Consider the following 24,873-nt stretch of genomic DNA (forward strand, 5'->3'; position numbering starts at 1 on the left):
CAATATAGCTAGTGTAATTGCATCAAAACACGTCTAAGATTAACAATATTTAGTTTAAATGGATTAATTTATGAAAATATGTAAATTCTCAAATGTCTAAGAACCCTAAAAATCACGAATTCCGGATCTAGCTACAACTGCCTTCTATCAATAGAAATTGATAGAGGGCTTTTGTGAAGAATGAAAAATGAAGTGGAATTGACTCAAGAATTATCTCTAACGACTCAGAAATGAGTTCGAATCGGTTGGATGAAGATTGGAGCCCTAGTTCTTGAATCTTGAGATTAGTAGAGAAATTTGGTGTAATTGAAGGTGTGATTGTGTTCTAGAGATGTCAAATTGGTCCAAAGGAACAAGATTATAACTCAAATTTGTGATTAATCATCCAATAGATTTTGGCTTTGATGGAGTCTTAATGGGTCATGAATGTGAGTTTGAATTTGGGAGTTTTGCTTTTACTCGATGAATGGAATTGGGTTGTGAACGAGTCTAGATTCACTAGGATTGAAAATTGTAGTATCATTATTTTTCTTGAAAAATATAATACTACTATCATGATTATTAAAAGAATAATGCTATTTTTTTAAGTAAAAATGTACATGGAGACCGAATTAGTTAGGTTACTTATGAACTTTTGTAAGTATAATAATTTTAATAAGATTATGAAAGTTTACATGTAACTGTTATTAATTGTAAGTATAATAATTTTAATAAGATTATGAAAGTTGACATGTAACTGTTATCAAAAAGTTATTCAATTATATTAATTCTAGCGTTGCAGACTAGAAACATGAATTGTAATAAAAGTGTGATTTAGAATTGAGGTTTTTATAGAATTAAAAGATGGTAAAGGTGTTGTAATATTTAATATTTTGAGTTTGTTATGTGTATGGATATTTGTTAGACTTTCAAGATATAAATATATTTTAAATAATAATAGAATATTTGTGTTGAAACAATGGTTAACACAAAGGATAACCAAGAGGGTCGTTTCACGTATGGGTTCAACCTCTTCTCTTGCTCGTGCCAAAGGCCTAAGATCTGCAAAACAGTAAACACCGTTAGTCTCGTTAAGAGGGGAAAAGGGGGTTTTCCCTCTTAACCAGGCTCCGGCGTGAGAATAAGTACTGCTCTGAGATGAATAAAATAGTGTGTGTATAGAGTGAGTAAAGAGAGCCAAGGTCCTTAACCTGAATGATGAAGGGTCCTATTTATAGCCGGATGGTGAAGAAGGAGGAAGCAGCTGTGCCAGCTGTGGGGGTGCGCCAGCTGTCCGACCAAGGGGAATATCCTCTTGGTCTGCTCTGTCGCGAAGGGTGTAGTGGTACACGTGGCGTCCTTCTATTCGCTTACGCTGGATACCTCGTACTGGTTGCGTCAGACTTGCTCCCTGGATTGTCGCAGGCCTATGTGGCCTTCTCTCAATGGTGACACGTGTTGTCCTTTATGTTGGACGAAGCATCTTTGATGCCAGCTATGGACCGCCTAGACATCTTCTGGAAGCTTCTAGAAGGTCTTGGTGACATGGATGCCTTGTGTGCACAAAAAGTGGTGTGGTCCCTGCCATGTAGGCAGGGAATTGGGACCATACCTCTTCAATTTGTATGGTTGGTTAAAAAATATGGATATATGGTTATGTAATTGTCAAAATAAATACGCACATGTTTGGATAATCAATTAAATTCGTAAATGCAATGAGATTGATAAAATGGAACAAGATACGTTAATGATTTATTATTTAAGAATACATTCACAATGGAAATAAGATTGAATCACAAATACATAACAAATGATAGAACGCCAGGTTTCAACCATGGATAGTCATCGAATGTCACAGTATACACGTTACAAAGCGCAAACCACATGAACCATTCATGTACTTTTAGAAAAATTTGGGGACTAAATGCGTTACAAAGTGCAAACCACACGGATCATCTGTGTACTTTTGTAAAGTTACGGACCAAATCCAAATTTTAGTAAACCATAGGGGTCATCCGTGCACTTTACTCAAAATAATAAGATTTTTAACTTACTATGGAACTTTGTAAAAACAGATTGTGTAAAGTTATTATGAGCCCAAGTTTAGATAAAAGACAAGACTTAAAACAATGAAAATTATGGAAAAAACCTAGTGTTTTAATTTCGCTTTAAGCCACCAAAGGTTGAGTTGCCCCTAGTCATGGCTCATGCATTGATGATTTAACTTAGAGCCTTAGACTTAGGATTGTGTTCTATAATGAAAATTTTATGTATTTTGAACTTTTGTAATTGTACCAAGGATATTGTGTTTTGAGTACTTGTGTGCTAGTGATGATTGTTGTGTTAAGACTCCATTCATAGATCATTTGCAAAAGTATAATTGAGATACGTTAGTGTTTGAATAGAGAAATTCTAAAATCAAACCCTAAGCATTTTGGTTGGTCCGATTGACCAAACCAACCCAACAGGCTTGATTTATCTTTTTTGAAATCGTAGTTAATAATTTAATCTAGAATTTTCACCAAAGCTAACTGCCTAACTCCAACAGAAAGTGAACAACCCTAATGAATTATCAAGTCAATAGATATAAAAATTCCATGCTAGCAAGTTAAAATTCTTTTGTAACTAGTTGTCTACAAACAAATTCTTACCACCTTTATAACGAAGGCTCAGTGTTTTTATAACTGAACTAGACCGACAGATGGACCGAAAACTAGCTTGGTTAAGTTAGTTTGAACCAACTCGTTAAACGTTGGATGGGTTGAATCAACGAGCTGAATCAAATATTTTGGACCATGTTTCCATTTCTTTTACTTTAAATTTTCAAAAACTCATTTACTACTTTTTGTTAATCCTATACTTAAGATATATTTGGTATGTGGTTATGGAATGTCGAGCGAATGGAATGAACGAGGTAATGGACTAGATAAAGGAATTAAATGAATCATTACCATTCCATGATTTTGTTTGGTTACCATGTGGGAATGATTGAATCATTACTTTGTATTGTTTGATAGGCGAAAAAAACGATGGAATAAATCGACGGTGGGTGGCGGTAGTGGGTAATGGTGGTGGTCGTAGTGGGTGTCAAGTGAGGGTGGTGGTAGCAGTGGGTGGCGGTAGCGGTGGGTGGCGGAAACGGTGGTGGCGGTGAGGGTGGCGGCGTTGGTGGAGGGTGGCAGCGGCGGTGGTGGTATTGGTTAGCGGTGGTGGGTGGCGGCATCGACGGGAGTGGCGATGGTTGGCGACGGCAATGGGTGGTGGTGGTGGCGGTGGGTGGGTGGTTGCAGGTGGTGGGGGTGGTGAAGGGCGAGAGAGAGAATGGAATGAAAAAAAATCAATGAGGGTGGATGGAATGAATTTGAGGTTTTTAGACGGAATGAAATGCCTTATTAATTCGTGATTCTATTACCTTGATCATCCAAACACATTTTTTTCATTCCTTCGCAATAATCCATTCCATTTTATCTCCCATCCCTACATACCAAACACTACTTTACGGTCTTATTAACGATATATCTAAAATTAAAATAGTTTCATATGTACTTTTGAATTTGTTATCTATGTATGTTTTTTATTTTTTTGAATTATTTATTTATGTCATCCGATTTTAGAATCGGTCCGACAATGTTAAGCAACCTGTTCTATAATTTGTCAAGTGATTTAAACGTTGGGAATAATATAATATAAGGGTAGGCTGGGCATTATATGTACCGATGATCGGGTAACGTTACCTAATCAGCAACACCGACGCCACTTATCCCGATAGCAAAATTGGCTATGTGTTTCGGGGATTGTTACCAACGAATGATGTGTTGTTTGACCGTTCAACGACTATAATGTATTTACAATTTTCTTTTAGAAAAGGAATTTTCTTTTCACTTTTACCATTATATACAGAAAACCTTTTTAAGATTTTACTTCATCCAAATACAAACAATATTTTTCTATGGATTCACAAAAATCAAAGGTTGGTATAACAACAATACATTTAACGCCATGGGTATGGGGCTTGGGTTGGGGAGTGGGTTGGGGTAAAACGCCCAAGCCACCATCCTGGGTGGGCTTGGGTTGGGGCGTGGCCCTTGGGGCTTGACTTTCAAGCTGGGCGTGGGGCGGTATGGCCATGCTAGGTGTCTAGATCCCATTCGCTCACCCACCACGTCATAGCGGGGTTTCAAATTTTGAATTTAAAATTCAAACGGTTGGGGGAAAGCAAACCGCCACCCGGTCACCCAACAACCCCTATATATTGTAACCCCAACCCACTGGTCCCCCCATCCCACGAACCCAACCCCACCGGCTACCCACCACTGGTCCCCCCATCACACGAACCCAACCCCACCGGCTAACCCGCTATGGCATCCTGGACCCATGAAGAAGAAATGGCTCTCGTGACAAGCGTCGTTGACGCTATGAAGGGACGGCCACCGGTATAACGCCCACTTTTTGTACTTCAAAAGTAAGGTGACGACATACTATTTTTAATGAAATTTGGGCATGACCCGTTCGAACTATAAACGATTCCCTGTTTTTATAAAATCAACATTCAAACTAATACTATGACACATTTCAATAAAACATAACATAACCGTAATTATAATAAAGTTATACTACATTCTAGAATTTACAAAATAACAAAACATGTTTAAGTTTAAAATTCAACTACTAAACATAAGCCATTTAACAAAAGGGTTTTGACCCTTTTACATGTTTTACAAAATTTGCGGAAGTGCATGAACGACGTTCAAAGTGTGTTCGATCCAAGCGAAGCATAACCACCTAAACTTGAGTTTTACCTAAAACTAACACAACAAAAACAACATTAGCATATCATTCAGAATTCAACTAATTTCAATGAACATGATGAACTAATAATTCGCCATCTTAAGTTTTGTACAATACTTTACTAACTCTTTCTTGAATCCGACTTTCTTGATTTCGCAACCAAATCGGTTACACCATTCTTTCTCATATGACTCATTCGGAATGAGTCTATTACTTATTCATTCTTCCTCATTAGGCTCTTCCTATCTTAACCCGTTTACAACGGATTTGCAACATAACACCCCTGTCACGATTCATTCTAATTATTCGACCCGTTCGAGACGGGTGCTATTAACTCTTTCTCAAAATTCACATATCAATTATTTGACCCGTTTACAACAAGTTATCATCACAAACCTATATCTAACATATCCTATGAATGAATTGACCCATTCGGGTTAATTCGACAACATAAACACATAACAAATTCTCCTTGATAAAAATAAGTAACCAATTTTACAATTTAAGACATAAGGACACCTTTACTACAATTCAAATTGTACAAGTGACGTACCTCGATCTTGATTCCCTTGTTGCTTCGCTTGACTTGAACTTTCTTCCTTAACACCTTTACATAACCATTCACACTTTAATTTATATCTTATACTCGTGTACACACACCATTTGATAAGACATCATACAATCTACATTTACTTCATAAACACCTTCAAATCATATAAAGTTTATGAATAACAAGGCTGAAATCTTTATTAAGGCATTTTATCAAACACTTGGTGTGCATAACGTCAACGAAGCATAAAGTACAAGTGTTCAAAGCATGGTTCTACTAGTTCATTCTTAGATTATCAAGATCAACCAAAATTTCCTACAACAATCATTCCAAATCAGTTTTAACTTTCATTTATTCACCAATAACAATTCTCACACTAATCCATTACAATAATTTGCACATAATTCATTCATGTTCTTCACTATCTTCCTAATTCAAGTGGATTTAAGCTTCAAATCATTCGATTAACTAAACTCAAACAAATTTCTTGTTCTATTGTGAAATCCTAACTCACAACTACACAATCATTCACATTACTACAAGATTGGGTTGAAACCCACTTTCTACAAATCATCAAAACAGAAATTTTGACTTACCAATCGTTGAACAAGCTTAGATTATTCGAGTTTTGGGTTCATGCATCCCTTTGGGCTCTTAAACTCCTTCTGATTTTGAGAATTTTATGAACTTAGGGTTTCTCCTTGGCCCCTTTTTGCTCTGGTCGATCCACAGAACACACAAAGGTGTGTGTTTTGTGTTTTTGTTTTAATTAATAACTTTCATTCTTTACAACAAGTTTAACCCCTCTAGTTATTATTTTTGTTTATTTGTCACATATCTTTCCTTCTTATTGAATTACTAACATATGCATTTAACTAGGTTAACATAACATAACTAGACATTTAGGTAACATAATAAATTGCATATTTTTGGGGTGTTACAAAATACACTTAAAGGCACAATAATCAATTACGCATTTTGGGGTGTTACAAGTCCACCCCCCTTAAAGAAGGTTTCGTCCTCGAAACCTGAATAGGTACCGTTTAAGAACATGCATACACATTATGTAGTCCAACTCTTTCGGATATAAATAGTCCTACTACGATCATACATACCTTACTACTCTAATTTCTTACGTATAATTTACATGCTCACAAATCTATTAAACAAATGCTAATCACAACATCTATGCGGATGATTCTTTTACATAATAAACTACATCCCGTGCATACACATTCACTTAATTTCCTTTGAACACCCTACTATAATAGGGGCACCATTCTTTTTTTTATAAGCATGTTACCATATACTAGTTACGTCACTTCACATATTTATAGTGTCTCAATAAGTTTTACTTATTAAAAACTTAGGCATGTCCATAAAGAAAAGATATCAGCATACATACCACATCTTCGTACTTGCCCTCCTAAGTTTCCGTTCTTATATATACCTCACAATACTCTATAGTAGGCTTGGGATACCTTTGGGATGCTTATCAGGGCCTTGAAAGAAAGGAAAAGTGAGAAAGAACGTGAAAAACGGGTTTCCGACGCTGGACCCGCATAGACAACAAGATAAGGCGTCGGTTGCAACAGGGCAATGCGTCGTCGATGCCTCCTCTGCAGCTCAGACGCTGATTTTGCGTTTTGTTCTTTCTACTCACTAACCGTGTGTTCCGAGGGTTCTAATACATGAAATAAATTACTATTCAAGTTCTCAATTCATTCCATACCTTTCCCAACCCAATCCACAAGTTCTTCGGCTAAATCTTTATACTAAAAGTTTTGACTCGCTTGCCCCTACGTTGAGGTTTCACCGGATTGACATCGAACGACCATTACAACCATTCTCATCCTAGCAATTCCATTATTTGTAGATCCTTACTTGATTTCAGTGTTCCAAATATAGATAACTTTATCTAAACAAAATAAGAAGTGAGATCGATAGTCACTTACATTAAGCGTCCGTATTCGTGATCACTTCCTCGCCTCTTTTTGACCCATTTGCCTTTCGTGCTTGCGTCATCTTGACATGATGCTTATCATTACATGTCACCACATTCACATTCTTGTTAGCATACAAGATTTTATATATCACCTATCATATCTAGTTCATATCTCGCATTTGACTTTCACTTATCATTTGTAACAAGCACAAGGTATAGATTCAATAATACATCATTCCAAATTCACGCAAATTTAACATATCATTAAGTATATCATACAAGGATCCATCATGCTTCATTCAATCCTTCTTTTCTTACAATCATATTAGGATTTCTAATCATGTTATTCTCATACTCGTTGACTTTTCTGAAAAGTCAACGATCAAGCATGCAAACTTCCAACTTAGGAACATATGTCTATATCGATGTAGTCGGTTATGCTAATGACACCATAATCATTTCGTACCCATTTAGCATACAACCATGTAATCACCTAATTACATACACAAATACACATAATCGATTTTACACACGCTAATGCTTTCATTATCTTACATTTGACAAGCACATACAAGGTTAGTCAATTTAACATAATCATATTCCTAACATCATCCTTCACTAGCAAGTTTATATGTTTTACTTTTAGCACACATTCACTTCTTGATCGCAAATTAAGTAATTAATATAAAACATGGCGAATATCTCCCATTCAAGCACAATGTACAAGCCTCTAATGCATAATCTTTTACAAAACATATATTTTACCCGACCTCTTGTACGAGTTCCATCTATAACACATTCTTCAAGTTAGTTTACAACTAACTACATCATTATCATATTTCATTCATATATGTCAAGTCTTTCATACAATCTCACATCCTAACTTCAGTTAAACATTTCATCATTTTCATTATTCCCATAAACCTCATGTTTATATTCCTTCTATTACATTATATTTGGCTTACTCATTCACTCGATTTCATCACTTTAATCATTTAACCCGCTCACAACAGAATAAATACATGACTATTTCGAACATTATATTCTAGCTCGTTGACCCGCTTCTACCGGATTCGTCTACATATTCATTCTAAACATAACATTCTTATTCTTTGACTCATTCGTACTGGATCTTCAACATATTCATTCTAAACATAACATTCTTTTTCTTTGACTCATTCGTACTGGATCGTCAACGTATTCATTCTAAACATAACGTTCTTATTCTTTGACTCATTCGTACTGGATCGTCAACATATTCATTCTAAACATAACATTCTTTTTCTTTGACTCATTCCTACTGGATCGTCAACATATTCATTCTAAACATAACATTCTTTTTCTTTGACTCATTCCTACTGGATCGTCAACGTATTCATTCTAAACATAACATTCTTATTCTTTGACTGGTTCTTACTAAATCAACTGTATGACCATATTAAGCATTTCATTCTAGTTCGTTGACCCGCTTCTACCGAATCAACTTTATGACCATATTAAATATTTCATTTTAATTCGTATAGAAACATTATTTCGTCTATAACTTTCTATGTATCATTCACAAGTCAAATACTTTACTAACCTTATTATTTGCATAAACAACGATCCGTATCCCGGTTCAGCCCGCCCCTTCATGAGCGAGTGTCAAAAACTACATTGACCTCGTCCATCCATGTGATGAGCTTCCACTCATGTGCATCTTTTCACTAACTTTACTAGTTTTATCACGCCAAGAGTTCGTCCATTCTCATATACAAATTAAGGGTTAGCACATTTTATTCAGTTTCCCTCAAGCATGGCATTTATCAAATCATCCTGTTTACATACTAGTCCTTACTAGATTCTTTTAAAACATAATTTGTTTGACCCATTCATAACGGGTCAATACATGACCGTTCCTTAACATATCATTTTCATTCGTTTGACCCATTTATGATAGGTCAATACAACACCATTCTTTAACATACTATAATTTTCATTCAGGTATTCATTGTATTCGGTGTTAACTCACCTATATTTCTTTCACAAATTTCTCACTTATTTGATACTACATTACACACTTCGTTTCTTACGTACTACTCTTGCAGTTTATCAATTATATGCTAAATTTTGCAGTTTGACTTTCCAAGGTTAATCTGTCACTTATTACTTATTGTATACTTATATTGGATCATGTGTTGTACTTACTTTCAATTCACACATTCTAACAAAACATCATTTCACCGTGTTAGCAGTTCACGGACAACTTTTCTTCCTCGTCCATACTTATGCCATTTTCCGGGTTATAGCCCGTCATCCACCCCAACTCACATGAGTTGACTTTTAATATGTTTCTTACAAAATTTTGTTTATGTGACATTTAGCTTCATCTCCCTTTCCATCATATTGTCATTGGTCTTACACTTATCCATATAACCCGTTTGACTCCAACAAGGTCGAACCATCAATACATTTTTTTAATCTCAACCTATCCCTCGCTTGTTTGTAAGTGCATGATATGTATACATGCATCATGCTAGTCAAGTGACCTACTTGACTCGACAAGGCTGCCGGCATCACTTACTTACAAGATTTATACTTACCTTAGTAGGATGAATAAGCACATTCTCTCCCTCACTTTTACCCATTTCCACTTATTTATGGATTCGACCTTTTGTTCTTACGTGTTTGGTTCGCAGATACTTATGGATTCAAGTATTTTGATTCTTACTTATGACTCCTATATGTTCGATCTGTATTTGCTTACGGGTTTTACCTTTCATTATTATGTTCCATTCTTATAAGTTTAATCCGTACAACCCTTCCCGTAACGATGCCCATTTAAATCTGTGGTATTTGCATCTCTTTCGTTTGCCATCTACAGTTCCATAATTGTATTAGATAGCATTCCATTCATTCTCTTTATCATTTTATACTTTATTAGTTTTTTTAACAATTCATTCTCGTATATCATTCTTCATTACAAACATCCTAGCCGTGTTAATTCAACCATACATTGATTCATGTACTTAACTTCCTTCTCGTTCATGCTTTTACTAATGGCATTCATGTTCAGCTTGTATTCTTGATTTCATTGGCGTTTTGGGGCTTGACGGAAGGTTTTCGGGAGGCATTACGGAGTATTGGAAGCATACACACAAGTTGGAAGGTCAAAAAGTGAAAAACGGGAAGTTTTGTAACATTTGGCGCCACTAGGCGCTGATTTCAGCGCACCACAGTTGGAAAGTTCATTTTGGCGCACTAGGCGCTGTTTTTGGCGCACTGGGCGCTGAATCCCAGACCTGACTTGCAATTGCTGTTTTTACTCATTTTTACCCAAAAAAATTCGTTCCCGAGCCCCGGTTCAACCCGAAAAGGTTCGGTGGAGTCCCGAAATCTCCCGTTCCAACCCAGGTTATTCTAGTGAGTTAACTATAACCCCTTCCCGTTTCCAACTAAAAACATAAATCAAAAATTTATAAATTACTTACTTGCGTAGCGCTTCGGAACGAACACACCTTCATACGAGCTTTCGATTTAAGTTCAAGCATTTTAACTCTAATACTTGAATCCCTCAAACCTCGGCTCTGATACCAACTTATAACGCCCACTTTTTCTACTTCAAAAGTAAGGTGACGACATACTATTTTTAATGAAATTTGGGCATGACCCGTTCGAACTATAAACGATTCCCTGTTTTTATAAAATCAACATTCAAACTAATACTATGACACGTTTCAATAAAACATAACATAACCGTAATTATAATAAAGTTATACTACATTCTAGAATTTACAAAATAACAAAACATGTTTAAGTTTAAAATTCAACTACTAAACATAAGCCATTTAACAAAAGTGTTTTGACCCTTTTACATGTTTTACAAAATTTGCGGAAGCGCATGAACGACGTTCAAAGTGTGTTCGATCCAAGCGAAGCATAACCACCTAAACTTGAGTTTTACCTAAAACTAACACAACAAAAACAACATTAGCATATCATTCAGAATTCAACTAATTTCAATGAACATGATGAACTAATAATTCGCCATCTTAAGTTTTGTACAATACTTTACTAAATCTTTCTTGAATCCGACTTTCTTGATTTCGCAACCAAATCGGTTACACCATTCTTTCTCATATGACTCATTCGGAATGAGTCTATTACTTATTTATTCTTCCTCATTAGGCTCTTCCTATCTTAACCCGTTTACAACGGATTTGCAACATAACACCCTTGTCACGATTCATTCTAATTATTCGACCCGTTCGAGACGGGTGCTATTAACTCTTTCTCAAAATTCACATATCAATTATTTGACCCGTTTACAACAAGTTATCATCACAAACCTATATCTAACATATCCTATGAATGAATTGACCCATTCGGGTTAATTCAACAACATAAACACATAACAAATTCTCCCTGATAAAAATAAGCAACCAATTTTACAATTTAAGACATAAGGACACCTTTACTACAATTCAAATTGTACAAGTGACGTACCTCGATCTTGATTCCCTTGTTGCTTCGCTTGACTTGAACTTTCTTCCTTAACACCTTTACATAACCATTCACACTTTAATTTATGTCTTATACTCGTGTACACACACCATTTGATAAGACATTATACAATCTACATTTACTTCATAAACACCTTCAAATCTTATAAAGTTTATAACTAACAAGGCTGAAATCTTTATTAAGGCATTTTATCAAACACTTGGTGTGCATAACGTCAACGAAGCATAAAGTACAAGTGTTCAAAGCATGGTTCTACTAGTTCATTCTTAGATTATCAAGATCAACCAAAATTTCCTACAACAATCATTCCAAATCAGTTTTAACTTTCATTTATTCACCAATAACAATTCTCACACTAATCCATTACAATAATTTGCACATAATTCATTCATGTTCTTCACTATCTTCCTAATTCAAGTGGGTTTAAGCTTCAAATCATTCGATTAACTAAACTCAAACAAATTTCTTGTTCAATTGTGAAATCCTAACTCACAACTACACCATCATTCACATTACTACAAGATTGGGTTGAAACCCACTTTCTACAAATCATCAAAACAGAAATTTTGACTTACCAATCGTTGAACAAGCTTAGATTATTCGAGTTTTGGGTTCATGCATTCCTTTGGGCTCTTAAACTCCTTCTGATTTTGAGAATTTTATGAACTTAGGGTTTCTCCTTGGCCCCTTTTTACTATGGTCGATCCACAGAACACACAAAGGTGTGTGTTTTGTGTTTTTGTTTTAATTAATAACTTTCATTCTTTACAACAAGTTTAACCCCTCTAGTTATTATTTTTGTTTATTTGTCACATATCTTTCCTTCTTATTGAATTACTAACATATGCATTTAACTAGGTTAACATAACATAACTAGACATTTAGGTAACATAATAAATTGCATATTTTTGGGGTATTACAAAATACACTTAAAGGCACAATAATCAATTACGCATTTTGGGGTGTTACAACCGGGCCAAAAAAAATATTGGGTGGAAGCGTTCGCAGCCTACCGACATAACGTCGGTAACGACCGCCACAACCTCAACGCGTGCCAACATAAATGGCGCGAGCTACGGCCCAATCTCGAGCGTTTCAAGGCTTACTGCGAAGCCGTTCCGAGCGGCGAGTTGAGCCACGAGGACCGGGTGGCGGTGGCGAACATATAGTTTCGAGGCAAGGAGCGAAAGGCGTTCGACAAGATCGACCTTTTTGAAATTTATTTAACGCTCTAGGTTTGTTATTTTGTAATTTTTAGAAATTATGTAATTTTTAGGATTGTGTAATTTTAAATTTTAATGAAGTTGTAGGTTTTTTTTATAAACGTTGTGTGATTTTTTTTATAAATTTGTTGTAATTTTTTTTATTTAATATTCTGCCACCGGTGCACCCAACCCAAGCCCAACCCAGCCCCGCCATACCTCGCGGACACGTAACCAGGCGATGGGGGGTCTCCCATTCCACGTGTCAACCCAAGCCCAACCCAAGCCCCACCATACCCCATGTTCTAAGGTGCTGTTTGTTTTTTCTGCGGGAAAAGGTCTGCAGTCTGCGGACCACATCTGCAGCTATCTGCAGAAGAAGAGGTGGACCAAATGTTTGCAGTCTGCAAGGAGAAGTGGGTTTGTTTTTCTTTCTTCTACAAAAACACTTTTCACACATATCACATAACACACACTTCTCCTCTCTTTGCCTCAACTCTCTCTCTCTCTACAATCTGCCATAGCACCACCACCACCGCCCATAGCACCACCACCCATAGCACCACCACCACCGCACCACCTCCACCATCACACCACCGCCATCATCTACCGCCAAGAACAACCACAACCACCCACCCCGTCTGCCTTCATCTACCACCACAACTACCCACCCCCGTCGTTCAACCACCCACCCCCGTCGTTCAACCACCACCACCGCAATCGTCGTTCACCTTTATCGCACTTAATTGCCGGAGAAACATTGGGAACAACGACGCCGCCAGGAAGCACCAAGTCCTGAGTTAGGGTTCCACCGAGTTCGATGAGGGTTGACCCGGATGGACCGGGTTTGCATCCGGTTAACCGGAGGTCGCAAGTGAGATCGTATCCGTAGCCGATTACCGATACCGCTTTCTCCGCCGCTGATTGAGGGTCGAAGAAATTTGGGGGTTTTGTTCGATTAGGGTTTTTGGTTCGATTTGGGGGTTTTTGGTTCGATTTGTGGTGATGATGTATCAGGTGGCTGTGGTGGAAGGGATGTGGTGGTGGCGGTGGTGGCAGGGATGTGGTGGTGGAGGTGGTGGCGGGGATGTGGTGGTGGAGGTGGCGGCGGTGGTGGCAGGAATGTGGTGGTGGAGGTGGTGGCAGGGAAGAAGAGGTCTGTGCCAAGAAGAGGTTCCAAGAAGACATGGGTGAATGTCTGTGTGGTGAAGAGGTCTCGCAGACCTTTTTTAATGAAAGGTCTGCGAGAAAACAAACAAGCTGCGGACTCCAAACCTCTGCGCGCGTCTGCGCGGCGCAGACATAAGTGGCCAGAAGTGCTTCTGGCCAAAAAACAAACACCACCTAAATCTCAAGGAAAAAGATGTATGACCGGGACTTGAAAATGTTTAGTCGGCCCCACGAAAATATTATTGGTCCGATGTTGGAAGTAATTTTAGCCTGAAAATATGAGTGGCATTGTGATTTTTATTTTTAACTTTTCATATTTGTTTTTATTTTTATTTAACTTTTTGTATTATAATATTCTTATAGTTTGAATTAATGTACTTTTTCATATTTGTTTTTATTTTTATTTAACTTTTTGTATTATAATATTCTTATAGTTTGAATTAATGTACTATTTAAATTTTAGTGAAGGTTTTGTTTTGTGTTTTTCAATGGAATTTAGTTTTAATTAACAAAAATACTTAAAATGAGTGTCGTCAGTGATTAAGGTGTTTCAAGATAGTTGTGGGTAACATAGGATGGCAGTGAAGGACAGGTGGAATCCATAACTTGCCCAATTATATAAACGTTGGGAATTATATAATAAATCACAAATTAGCTGAATTCAAGCTTTAGAAATAAAAGTTTAAATGAGCTCGAGTCCAAACTCTCCCAACCAATTTAATTTAACATAAAACACATTTTAGAAAAATAAAACATAATTGGGCTAAACTGGTCAACTTACCAGGTTGACACAAACTTAACCCATTTAGCTAGATGGGTTCGAAGATTTAACTATAGAGTTAATTACTGTTTTCGTCTTTGTGATTTGTCAAAAATCACTATTTCAGTACATTAATTTAAAAATTGTGATTTCAGTCAATGTGGTTTCACTTTCGTAACCATTTCAGTCCCTGTGTTTTCACTTTCGTAACCATTTCAGTCCCTGTGTTTTCACTTTCGTAACCATTTCAATCCAATTATTGTGTAAGTACAAGGACTGAAATGGTTACGAGGTGACTGAAATTGTTATGAAAGTGAACCACATGGACTGAAATCACAATTTTTAAACTAATGGATCGAAAAAGTGATTTTTCACAAACCACAAGAACGAAAACAGTAATTAACTCTTTAACTATAAATGCAAACTCAAAAATTTTATTTTCGATTTGTATCATCTTTTCGTGCCATATTAGAAAATAGGGGTGCAAACGAGCCGAGCGGCTCGCGAGCTACTCGAGATCGTCTCGAGAAAAAGCTCAAAACGATCTAAGCCTTATCAAGCCCGAGCCGAGCTTGAGCCTCAAAACAAAGCTCGTTTGTTTATCAAGCACGAGCTCAAACTCGGTTCAACTCGGCTCGTTTGCACCCCAATAGCAAATGACATCCAAGTGGGGTTTGCCTTAATAGAATTGGGGCCCAACATTCAAGAGTAAATATCCACGTGTCATCATCTAATTAGCCAAGCTGGATTATCATCAATTATCTGTTATGTAATATTTGCATCACCTGATCAGAATCTACTAAAACCCTAGAAATTCGTCTCTGGAAACACACAATCATGAGTGAACCACCAAAGGATTACACTCAGCAGCCGTCGGCACCGCCACTTCAGTACGGAACTTTCCAAGGCGTCCATAACTATCCTCCGCCGCAGCCGCCGGTGATCGGTTTTCCTCAGCCGGTTCCGCCGCCTGGTGCCTCCGGTGGTCCGTCAGTTAGCCATTACGTTCACGGTTATCAGGCCATTCCAGGTATGGTTGTTGATCGGAGTTATGTGCTTTATATTTGAATTAATTGATATGTTGTTGATGTTGAATAGATCTGTTTAGAATTTGATTGATTGATTTAGTTTATGAGGTCGATGGGATGAACAAACTGTTGAGGTGGAGGATTTAACTGTTGTAGGTTCGCAATTAGGCTAGGGGGTGTGGTTTAACGCGCCTCTTTATTACGCCATGTCAGATCCATCTAGGCGTCACCTCATATGGGGGCTTTAAAGCCTCTCCCTTTAACTTGCATGCAATGGTTTAAAGCCCCCATTATCGTTACCTAATTATTTTTTTATTATATTTTATATGAGGCGCCACCTCATATGGGGGGCTTTGGCTCGGATATTTGCCTTACGAACTTTTAAAGTGACTCGGTCCTCCTCCGGTAGGTTGGAAAAGTCTTTCTCAAGATTCAAGAAACTTCATATCTTTCTAGATTTGTTTCTCCATTCTAAATTCATGCTCCTTTTCCTTGATCAAGAGAAGCCGGTTGAGTCTATCGTCGAACTAGTCCAACCTTGACGGGCCATCCGATGGCGTTGAAGAAGATGTGTCTCGTGTTCGTGCAGCTGCCTTACTTCTATCCCTACCCTTCGGTCGTGGCAGCTCTTGCGGTTCTTCAAAATTGAAATCATCGAACTTGTCGTTTAGGTTAATAGTAGTACGAGCATCGGACTCGGATGGTTCGCTAGCCATTGTTGATTTGGACCGTTTTGACCTATGGGCCCGTTGGGTCAAACGATGGTACAAGATGCCACTTGGGAGATTTGCGAAGAAGCTCCCACGAAGGTATCATCGTAAACGGATGCCCATGACACAATCTATATTCGTTGTGGGCGGCGGTCATAATGTCCACGTCGCTTGAACCGCTTCTTCTTGTATGATTGTTGACGAGACTATTATATGTGTTTTTTAAGTTGTTAATCTTGGTCCGCATTGCGGTCCACTTGCCCGAAAATTAGTCGGCCGCACGATATTCACCACGACCCATTGCGGCGAAAAACTTCTCACGTACACGACTCCAAAATACGGATATATCTTGGTCGGTTGCTATAATTTGAAAAAAAAATAGTAACAACAAAATAAATTAATAAAAAGTTAATGGAGAGAAAAATTACAAACAATCGGATCCTCCGACACGTCGAGCCATGCTTGTGACAATGCAAGTTCTTCCGTAGGCGTCCACCGTCTTAGGAGCACGTACTGCGTTCTTGCCCTTACGGTGCCTTCTAGATCGTCCACCTTTTGAGGAAGTGGGTTGGGTTTGGTGTACGTTTTGGGTTTCGGGTACGTTTTGGGTTTCGGGTATGTTTTGGGGAAAAATGGCGGTGCAGAATAGTATCCAAAAAAACCGGGAATCGGTGGCGTGGTCGGATGAGGGGAGGTTGGGGTGGTAGGTGGCATCGGATAATACCCAACCTCACCCGTTCGCGGGTCTCTTCGGTATCGTTCTTCTTGCTCGTTGTATGCTAAATTACCCTAAAACGGATTGTTGGGATCCCACGGGTTTTGATTGTTTGGAAACATTGTGTGAATATGATAAAGTTTGCAAAGTTTTGAGATGGAGAATAGATGGAGAATGGATGAATATTTGAGTAAAGGAGGTAGCATATTTATAGTGTTAAAATTAAAAACCAAAACTTTAATTTTTTTTTAATCAAATTGACCGTTTGCCAACGGTCATTTTGACCAAAAATCTCGAACAACGCGCATTTTGGCTCGTTACTGGGCTGGCGATGGGTGTATAGCACCCCCTCTTTGGTGGGCTTGGTATGGGTGTGGGACGCCATAAGGCCTGACGAAGATAATGTGGCCAGGGGCAGTATACGACACCCCCTGGCCTTAGGGTTTATTGTAGTTTTAAGTGATCTGATGCTGTTTGTTCTGCAAATTAGTGTAAATTGTTCGGTTTTATTTTCAGATACATGTATCTATGTTTGCTATAGTGAATTGCTCAGCCCTCTATGTAGGGGTGTAAACTAGCTAAGGGCCGCGCTTTTGAGTTATTTGATCGACACGCTAAAACCTAGAATCTAGCTGAGCTGAAATGAGCTCGAGCCTAAAAGTAAGCTTGTTAAGTTGATGAACCCGAGCTTGAGCTGGCTCGCAAGCCTAAACGAGCCTATTATCTGTATTTCTTTTAATATATAAATATATTTATATAATAATCGTCATCCTTATATCCTTTGTAAAATCATAATAAAAATAAAAAGAATAATATATATTATGTTATATATAAATCATAACTAAAATATATATAAAAAAACAATTATAAATGCATATATATAGATTAACTAATAAAGTAATAAACGAATCGAGTCCTAGCCAAGCTTGAGCTTTAGAAATAGAGATCAAAATGAGCTGAGCTCAAGCTTGAGCTCGCGTAAGTTAAACGGGCTTGGCTTGTTTACACCCCTCAGGCTGCATGCTTAAATTCTTATAAGAAAATTTTGAGATCACTATTGGTTCATGAATTTCTATGATACCGCTTGTATGTTAGATGTATGTTTCTAGGGCATAAGCTTTGTACATGCTTATTGATCTATGGTAATTAAGTTTTAAGAACTACAGGGATAGGATTAAAAGATAATATTAATAAAGATATGTTCGAAAAATTCTCTCAACCCAGCTTGGGTATAATTGTGAATTTTTTTAAAGAAAGGGCTTGTTTACTCTTTAAATTCCTCAAATTTTGGGGTATCGAATCAGAGTAGGCTCGAGCGGAAGCGGAACAAACACACACACACTAGCAGAAAATAAAGAACACGAGAATTTACGTGGTTCGGTCAAGGTGACCTACGTCCACGGGTTGCAACTAGGGTTTTACTTTTATTAGATGCTCACAACTGTTTTCAGAATGACACAGACTACAGTTACATAATAGGTATTTATAGAACAAGATTAGGGTTTCCTACTTGGTCAACAAGTTAACTAAGTGGGCCTAATAACTAGGGCCGGCTAACCCTAACTAGGGCCGGCTAACCCTAATTAGGGCCGGCTACCCTAAAGCCTACGAACCCAACAATCTCCCACTCGGAGGCTTTGCATAGTCCACAAAGTGCATCCAAGAAACCCATCACCAGTAACTTGAGTAATCTTTATGTTCAAGTCTTCCCAGCCTTCAGTTCCAAGAACAAGCTAAGACTTCAGTCACATCCAAGCCACCTAGTTGCAACCACACCTCTCATCAAGTACCTGAGAGACCAGTTGAAGCTCCCACAAGCTCCAACCCAACAGTCTTATCAGACCCATTCTCTATCTCAACCGGCTTACACGATCCACCAGCTCCAGAGATACACCGAGAATTAATACCACTCTCCACATTTTGCAAACTATTTCCAGGAGAGCTTTTTTCTTCAGTCGAAATCTTCGTCTTCAAAACCCAACGGTTCTTTGTGATTGTACCCGGAACACGGCCCATGCTCCCACTATCACCAAATCCCCTGACTGGCTTAAACTTAGACCCCCGGCCACATTCAACTGACATCCCCAAAGCACCAGGATTCAAGTTCGCAAATTGAACCCTCTTTTGCTTACTAGATTCAGTGAACCGGACTTTATGTTGTACAGGGACGACTACTCCCTCAACAGGTATCTCAACTAGATACAACGATCCTCGTCTCCTCCCACAGGCAACAAGATTTCCATCAATCACCTTCCACTTCCCACCACCAAACTTAACATCTAGTCCCTGTTTATCCAGTTGACTAACAGAAATAAGTTTCTTCGTTAAACCTGGAATTACCCTGACGTTCTTTAAGTTCCATGTAGTGCCCAGTGGAGTCTTCAGATTGACATCTCTCATACCCGTAACATTAAGAACATGACCGTTGGCTAATCGTACCTTTCCAAAGTCTCCTTTTTTCAGATTCACCATCGTCTCCCCGCTGTGCATGGCGTGAAACGAAGAACTAGAATCCATAGCCCAAGAATCTATAGACTCTTCACAGCAAACCAGTACGTCACCGTCAGATTCATCTGACACAACACTGTTTACATGCTGCTTACCATCCTCTTTCTTAGGATCAGGACACTCGTTTTTAACATGCCCCTTTTCACCACAGTTCCAGCACCTCACATTCTTCCCAGCTTTAGACAAGCTTTTCCCACGACTCCCACTGCTTTTGTTATTACCTTTTCCCCTGCTAACACTGAGCATACCAGAAGTAGATCCTCCACTAGTGTTCCTCCGACGAACGTCTTTACCCAAAACACTATCCCGGACCCTATCAAACTTCAAATTTCCAGTTCCAGCAGTTTCAGTGATCGTTGTCACAAATCCTGACCAACTATCAGGTAAGGTAACAAAACCACAGCCTGAGTGTCATCATCCAACTTCATGCCCACAGTTGCTAACCTAGACAAAATTGAATTGACCTCGTTAATGTGATCAGCAACTGAACTGCCTTCGTTCATTCTCATATTAAACAGTTCCCTCATCAAGAACACCCTATTACCGGCAGACGGCTTCTCATACATATTTGACAGAGCTTCTAACATATCACGAGCAGTTGTTTCTTTCATGATATTAAATGCAACGCTCCTCGTCAAAGCCAATGTAATTTTACCTCTTGCCTTTTTGTCCTTTGAGTTCCAAATTGCCTCGGCAGCTTTATCCATTCCAACAGGTTTTTCTTCCGGTACCACATCCAAATCGCATTCACCAAGCAACGCCTCTATTTGCATTCTCCACCAAGCAAAATTAGTACCGTTGAACTTCTCGATTCGGAACTTCCCGTCTTCAGCCATAGCAAACGAGAAAACCAGAAAAAACCACAAGGAACCAAGCAACCGAAACCCGAGCAACTTTCAATAAACCAGAAACCCGAAGTACCCGAACCAGCGACTTCTCTTGCAAACCCGAGCGTAAAATCAGCGAATAACCAGGGTTCAAGAACCGAAACCCTAATCGCCAAACACCCCAAAACCACCAGATCTGCAACAGCAAACCCTACGGCGCAAACCCTAGACCTTACGGGCCGTAATCAGAGAATAGGTACGGGCCGTAAACAAGTCAGCGGCGACGGCAACAACAGCAGATCAAGATCTCTCGTCCAGCTCTCTCCTTCTCCTGCGATAACAGTGTGAACCGTGTATTTAACTAAACCTTTGGCTCTGATACCACTTGTTAGGGGTATCGAATCAGAGTAGGCTCGAGCGGAAGCGGAACAAACACACACACACTAGCAGAAAATAAAGAACACGAGAATTTACGTGGTTCGGTCAAGGTGACCTACGTCCACGGGTTGCAACTAGGGTTTTACTTTTATTAGATGCTCACAACTGTTTTCAGAATGACACAGACTACAGTTACATCATGGTTTTAAAAAACGTTTGAGGCGTGCGCCTCAAGGCGCGCCTCGAGGCGAAACGGCCAAAAAAGGAGCCTGAGGCGCGCCTCATGGTGTTTTAATGTATATGCACCTCAAGAGGGGCTGAGGCGCTAAGAAAGCTGCGCCTCAGGTGCGCCTCATGGGATTTTGATAGTTGTTTTTGACTTTTTGTGTCAATTTCAAGCATTTCATGTCTTTTTTAAGTGTGTTTTTGATGATTTTGATGAATCTGATGATGAAATTAGTTAGTATTATTATTTTTATAATATACATAATTTTATACTTATTTATTAGTACCGCCTCGGCCTTACGCCTCGTTTCGCCTCGAGGCTTACGCCTCGTGAGGCGAAGGGAAAACGCCTCGAAACTCATTTCCGTTCTTTTAAACCTTGAGTTACATAATAGGTATTTATAGAAAAAGTTAGGGTTTCCTACTTGGTCAACAAGTTAACTAAGTGGGCCTAATAACTAGGGCCGGCTAACCCTAATTAGGGCCGGCTACCCTAAAGCCTACGAACCCAACATTGTTTACTCTTTAAATTCCTCAAAATTTGCTAAACATTGTTCCAAGTATGCAAAAATGTTATCATTCATGATATTATGGTATGAATTTGTATTTAAGTGGTCAAAAGTTGATCGGGTAGCGTTTAACGTGAACAAAAGATTCTATATAATATCCATATAAAAAATCGCATATATAGCCTCCACATAAGTAATGATTGTGCTAGTAAAACCTGTGTATCCTTGATTCCATAAATTTATGTACTCTTTAGTTTAAGCAATTTCTATATAGCAAAATTGATTGAGGGACTTATTCGTGCAAAACACGAAAGTATGTTGAGTTTTTTATAGTATTTTAACCTATTACAAAATCATACAATGAATCTTTGGGCATAGATGGTTTGTTATCTAGCTTTAATCCTTTTCCCCTTTGTAATAAGTTTTACATGTCGGTATGGTCTTCTAGGTTATGCAATTGCAGAAGGAAGACCTGTAAGAGAGAGGCGCCTTCCGTGTTGTGGTATTGGTATAGGGTGGTTCTTGTAAGTTTTTATCTTCACGCGTTATTGTTCTCAAAGTTTATCAGTTATATGAACAGACTTACGATCATGCTTCATAATCTTCATAAAGGTTCATTATTGGTTTCTTCCTGGCTGCGATCCCCTGGTATATTGGAGCATTCATTCTAATATGTGCTAGATATGATCATCGCGAGAAACCTGGATATATCGCGTGCCTGATTGCTGTAAGATATTCCTACTTCTTGTGTACTTACAGTCACTCAGAAGTTCATTGCAAATAACGTATAATTTCTTTTCTCGTGTCAAAGGCTATTCTTGGGACAATTGCTGTGATATTTGGTGTTACGAGTGATGACTGGTACTGGGATTGATGACGTGTCGTCATGTGGTTAAGCAAATCCAGGTGTACAGAATTAAGAAGTGGATTGATGCATATATGAAATCAATTCAATTTAACTGAGTGGTGGTTTAAGTGTCTGTTGTTAAATCACTTTCACTTCACCGTTATTTATTATTACTTTTTATATAAAATGCAGTATATAACTACCAGACAATATAATTGGATGGATACATAAATTTGTCTCTCCTTTCTGTTTCCTGGTAAGCGGTTTTTTTCCGTTCATTAATTGATCATCTTTAATCTTGTAGTGTAACATGTAACACAACTGGTGTTCCATTCAATTACATGTGTTGGTGTAATGTAGTGCCTACAAGCAGGGGACCGTGAGATTTTAAAATGACGTCAATTTTGAAACAATAGTTTGAATAAAAGGTCGCCGATGTTGTACAGTAAAAGAAGATTGAATGATCTTGAGATCCGATCGTCCCAAGCTTGAAAAGAAAACTTAAAACTGGTCCCATGCCCGCATGACCGTCACAAACATTTCGCATATTCCTATCAGTTTCAGGTCTTTTTGTCATCCCTAAACACAATTTGGCACCAGAAATTTGTCCTATTATACCTCTGATTTTGGATGTACACATGGGAAATGTACTGATTAGAAAAGAAAACCCAAACAAATTCGAAGCATTGGATTTGATCAGTGCAAACAACAAAGAACCATAAGCTAAAACTCTTCATGAACCTTAGAAAAAAATCGATTTTAAGTTATCCCTATTCAATTTGTGAGTACATCTATTTATAGAAGCAAATAAAAACTTCTATAACTTCTTCCATGCCGATCATCTACGCGTACTGGCAGCCTCCGAAGCCTGCAAAAGAAGTATAAAGTATAAAACACATCCCAACAATAAATGAATTGTATGGTGAAGTTGATCGCTTACTCGGGTCACTGAGCGTGAGGAGACCGGAGTTTTTGAAATCGCAGTTCCAAGTGTTTCTTCCTTTTGACTGGAAATACAAGTTCATGGCAACGGAGGCATGGTTGATTGCATTATCTGGAGAATAGCAAGCACCGCCTTTTTGAAGGCGACTGCAATCCACTTGTGAGCATGCGAAGTTAATGTTTTCTAAAAGAATCGCCTGGCTTGATGAGGGTTTCGCCACACACCAAGTTTTCTGCAACCACATGAAAAAAAAATGGTTAAATTACAAGTAATTGTATCATCTAGCATGTTCTAGATTTTAATGCAAATCTTGAAGCTTTAGCCATCAAGAATGTTGTCAAGATGCCATTTTAAGTTATTGCTATGAGAAATCTTGATTTTAATTTACCTGTGCATGAACCAATGTGAGAGTCCCAGCTGTGGAACAAGAAGAAGAAAGATTAAAATGCAAGCAAGAATCATGGTTTTAAATAATTAAAAAAAAAAAAAAAAAACGGAAGTCTTACTGGTCCACTGATCGCAACAACTTCAAAGAGCCATAAATAAATTAGAATAAAATATGGAGGAAAATTAATTACCTGAAAGGAAAATAAGGAGGAGGGAAACATAAGCAGTAGATAGTTTCCCAGCCATTGTTTGGAACTTGTGGTGTGTTGTCTGTGTAAGGAAGCAAAGGTGGTATTTAATAGAAGTCTTGAGGAAGCACAAAGAACGTGTAAAAAGAAAAAGAGTGTACAGATTTCAGTTACTGGACTTTACAGCTCAGTTTGGCCTTCCATACTTCCCATTGATAGGTAACTCATGCATAAAAAATGGTACTTTGAGCTAGGGATGAGCTTGGTACCGATCGGTACCGAACCAGTACAGGAACCGAAAGTCCCGGTACCAAAAATCCGCAAAAGTAGGTACTGGTACCGAATATACCCGGTACGGTACGGTTCGGTACTGGTACGATACCGGTATTTGAGGGTAAAAACCGGTAAATACCGATACCGAAAATATCAAAAGTGGTACCGAAAAATGTACCCAGTTCGGTAAATTCGGTACCAGTACCGGGTACCATTTGCTCATCCCTACTTTGACCAATGCATCAGTTTTTTTGTTATATATTTTATATATGTGTGTGTATTTTCATCACATACCAAGAAGAATTGTATTGAGATCCACCATTGGATTTCATTCATATTAAAAAGAAAAAAAAAGGATTATGGTACTTTAGGTCATGTGAGTTTAGGAAACCTAAAAGAAGATCTTGATGCCATGAGACTTCTACATCAAACTTCGAA

At 38.2% G+C, this 24,873-nt stretch overlaps 2 protein-coding genes and 2 long non-coding RNA genes across 6 annotated transcripts; 1 reads left to right on the plus strand and 3 right to left on the minus strand.

The window, feature by feature from the left end:
* Positions 1 to 4,555: 4,555 nt before the first annotated feature.
* LOC110910831 lies at positions 4,556 to 6,066 on the minus strand. Its single transcript, XR_002576510.2, has 3 exons — positions 5,914 to 6,066; positions 5,321 to 5,374; positions 4,556 to 4,784 (listed from the first exon to the last, which is right to left on the minus strand). It is a non-coding gene; the product is annotated as an uncharacterized LOC110910831 (long non-coding RNA).
* Positions 6,067 to 10,982: 4,916 nt separating this feature from the next.
* Positions 10,983 to 12,469, minus strand: LOC110910832. Its single transcript, XR_002576511.1, has 3 exons — positions 12,341 to 12,469; positions 11,748 to 11,801; positions 10,983 to 11,211 (listed from the first exon to the last, which is right to left on the minus strand). It is a non-coding gene; the product is annotated as an uncharacterized LOC110910832 (long non-coding RNA).
* Positions 12,470 to 15,642: 3,173 nt separating this feature from the next.
* On the plus strand, positions 15,643 to 23,095 carry LOC110912917 (60S ribosomal protein L18a-like protein). 3 transcript variants are annotated; one of them, XR_004880670.1, is made up of 6 exons: positions 15,643 to 15,927; positions 22,246 to 22,321; positions 22,410 to 22,524; positions 22,609 to 22,703; positions 22,837 to 22,900; positions 23,005 to 23,095. XR_004880670.1 is itself a non-coding variant. In XM_035983752.1 (5 exons), exons 1-4 carry the CDS (start codon positions 15,735 to 15,737, stop codon positions 22,669 to 22,671), a joined length of 447 nt encoding a protein of 148 aa, XP_035839645.1. In that variant the 5' UTR covers positions 15,643 to 15,734; the 3' UTR covers positions 22,672 to 22,703; positions 22,837 to 22,999. The 3 variants fall into 3 exon arrangements, 2 of the variants coding, with proteins under 2 accessions (XP_035839645.1, XP_022013443.1); XM_035983752.1 differs by lacking the exon at positions 23,005 to 23,095 and having other exon boundaries at positions 22,837 to 22,999; XM_022157751.2 differs by lacking the exon at positions 23,005 to 23,095 and having other exon boundaries at positions 22,609 to 22,999.
* A 143-nt stretch (positions 23,096 to 23,238) lies between these two features.
* Positions 23,239 to 24,274, minus strand: LOC110912918 (major pollen allergen Ole e 10). The gene is made up of 4 exons (XM_022157752.2): positions 24,166 to 24,274; positions 23,976 to 24,004; positions 23,585 to 23,819; positions 23,239 to 23,512 (listed from the first exon to the last, which is right to left on the minus strand). The coding sequence occupies exons 1-4, from the start codon at positions 24,218 to 24,220 to the stop codon at positions 23,487 to 23,489; spliced, it is 345 nt and encodes a 114-aa protein (XP_022013444.1). The 5' UTR covers positions 24,221 to 24,274; the 3' UTR covers positions 23,239 to 23,486.
* Positions 24,275 to 24,873: the final 599 nt, after the last annotated feature.

The sequence above is a fragment of the Helianthus annuus genome, chromosome 15 (genome assembly GCF_002127325.2).
Source record: "Helianthus annuus cultivar XRQ/B chromosome 15, HanXRQr2.0-SUNRISE, whole genome shotgun sequence".
NCBI lineage: Eukaryota > Viridiplantae > Streptophyta > Magnoliopsida > Asterales > Asteraceae > Helianthus > Helianthus annuus.

Coding starts and splice junctions, on each gene's coding strand:
- LOC110912918 (XM_022157752.2), bottom strand. CDS start 24,220: ATGGCTGGGAAACTATCTACTGCTTATGTTTCCCTCCTCCTTATTTTC. Junction 23,820..23,975: donor TCACATTGGTTCATGCACAG/GTAAATTAAAAT, acceptor ATGTGGTTGCAG/AAAACTTGGTGTGTGGCGAA. Junction 23,513..23,584: donor CCTCACGCTCAGTGACCCGA/GTAAGCGATCAA, acceptor CTTCTTTTGCAG/GCTTCGGAGGCTGCCAGTAC.
- LOC110912917 (XM_022157751.2), top strand. CDS start 15,735: ATGAGTGAACCACCAAAGGATTACACTCAGCAGCCGTCGGCACCGCCA. Junction 15,928..22,245: donor CGGTTATCAGGCCATTCCAG/GTATGGTTGTTG, acceptor ATGGTCTTCTAG/GTTATGCAATTGCAGAAGGA. Junction 22,525..22,608: donor ATATCGCGTGCCTGATTGCT/GTAAGATATTCC, acceptor CTCGTGTCAAAG/GCTATTCTTGGGACAATTGC.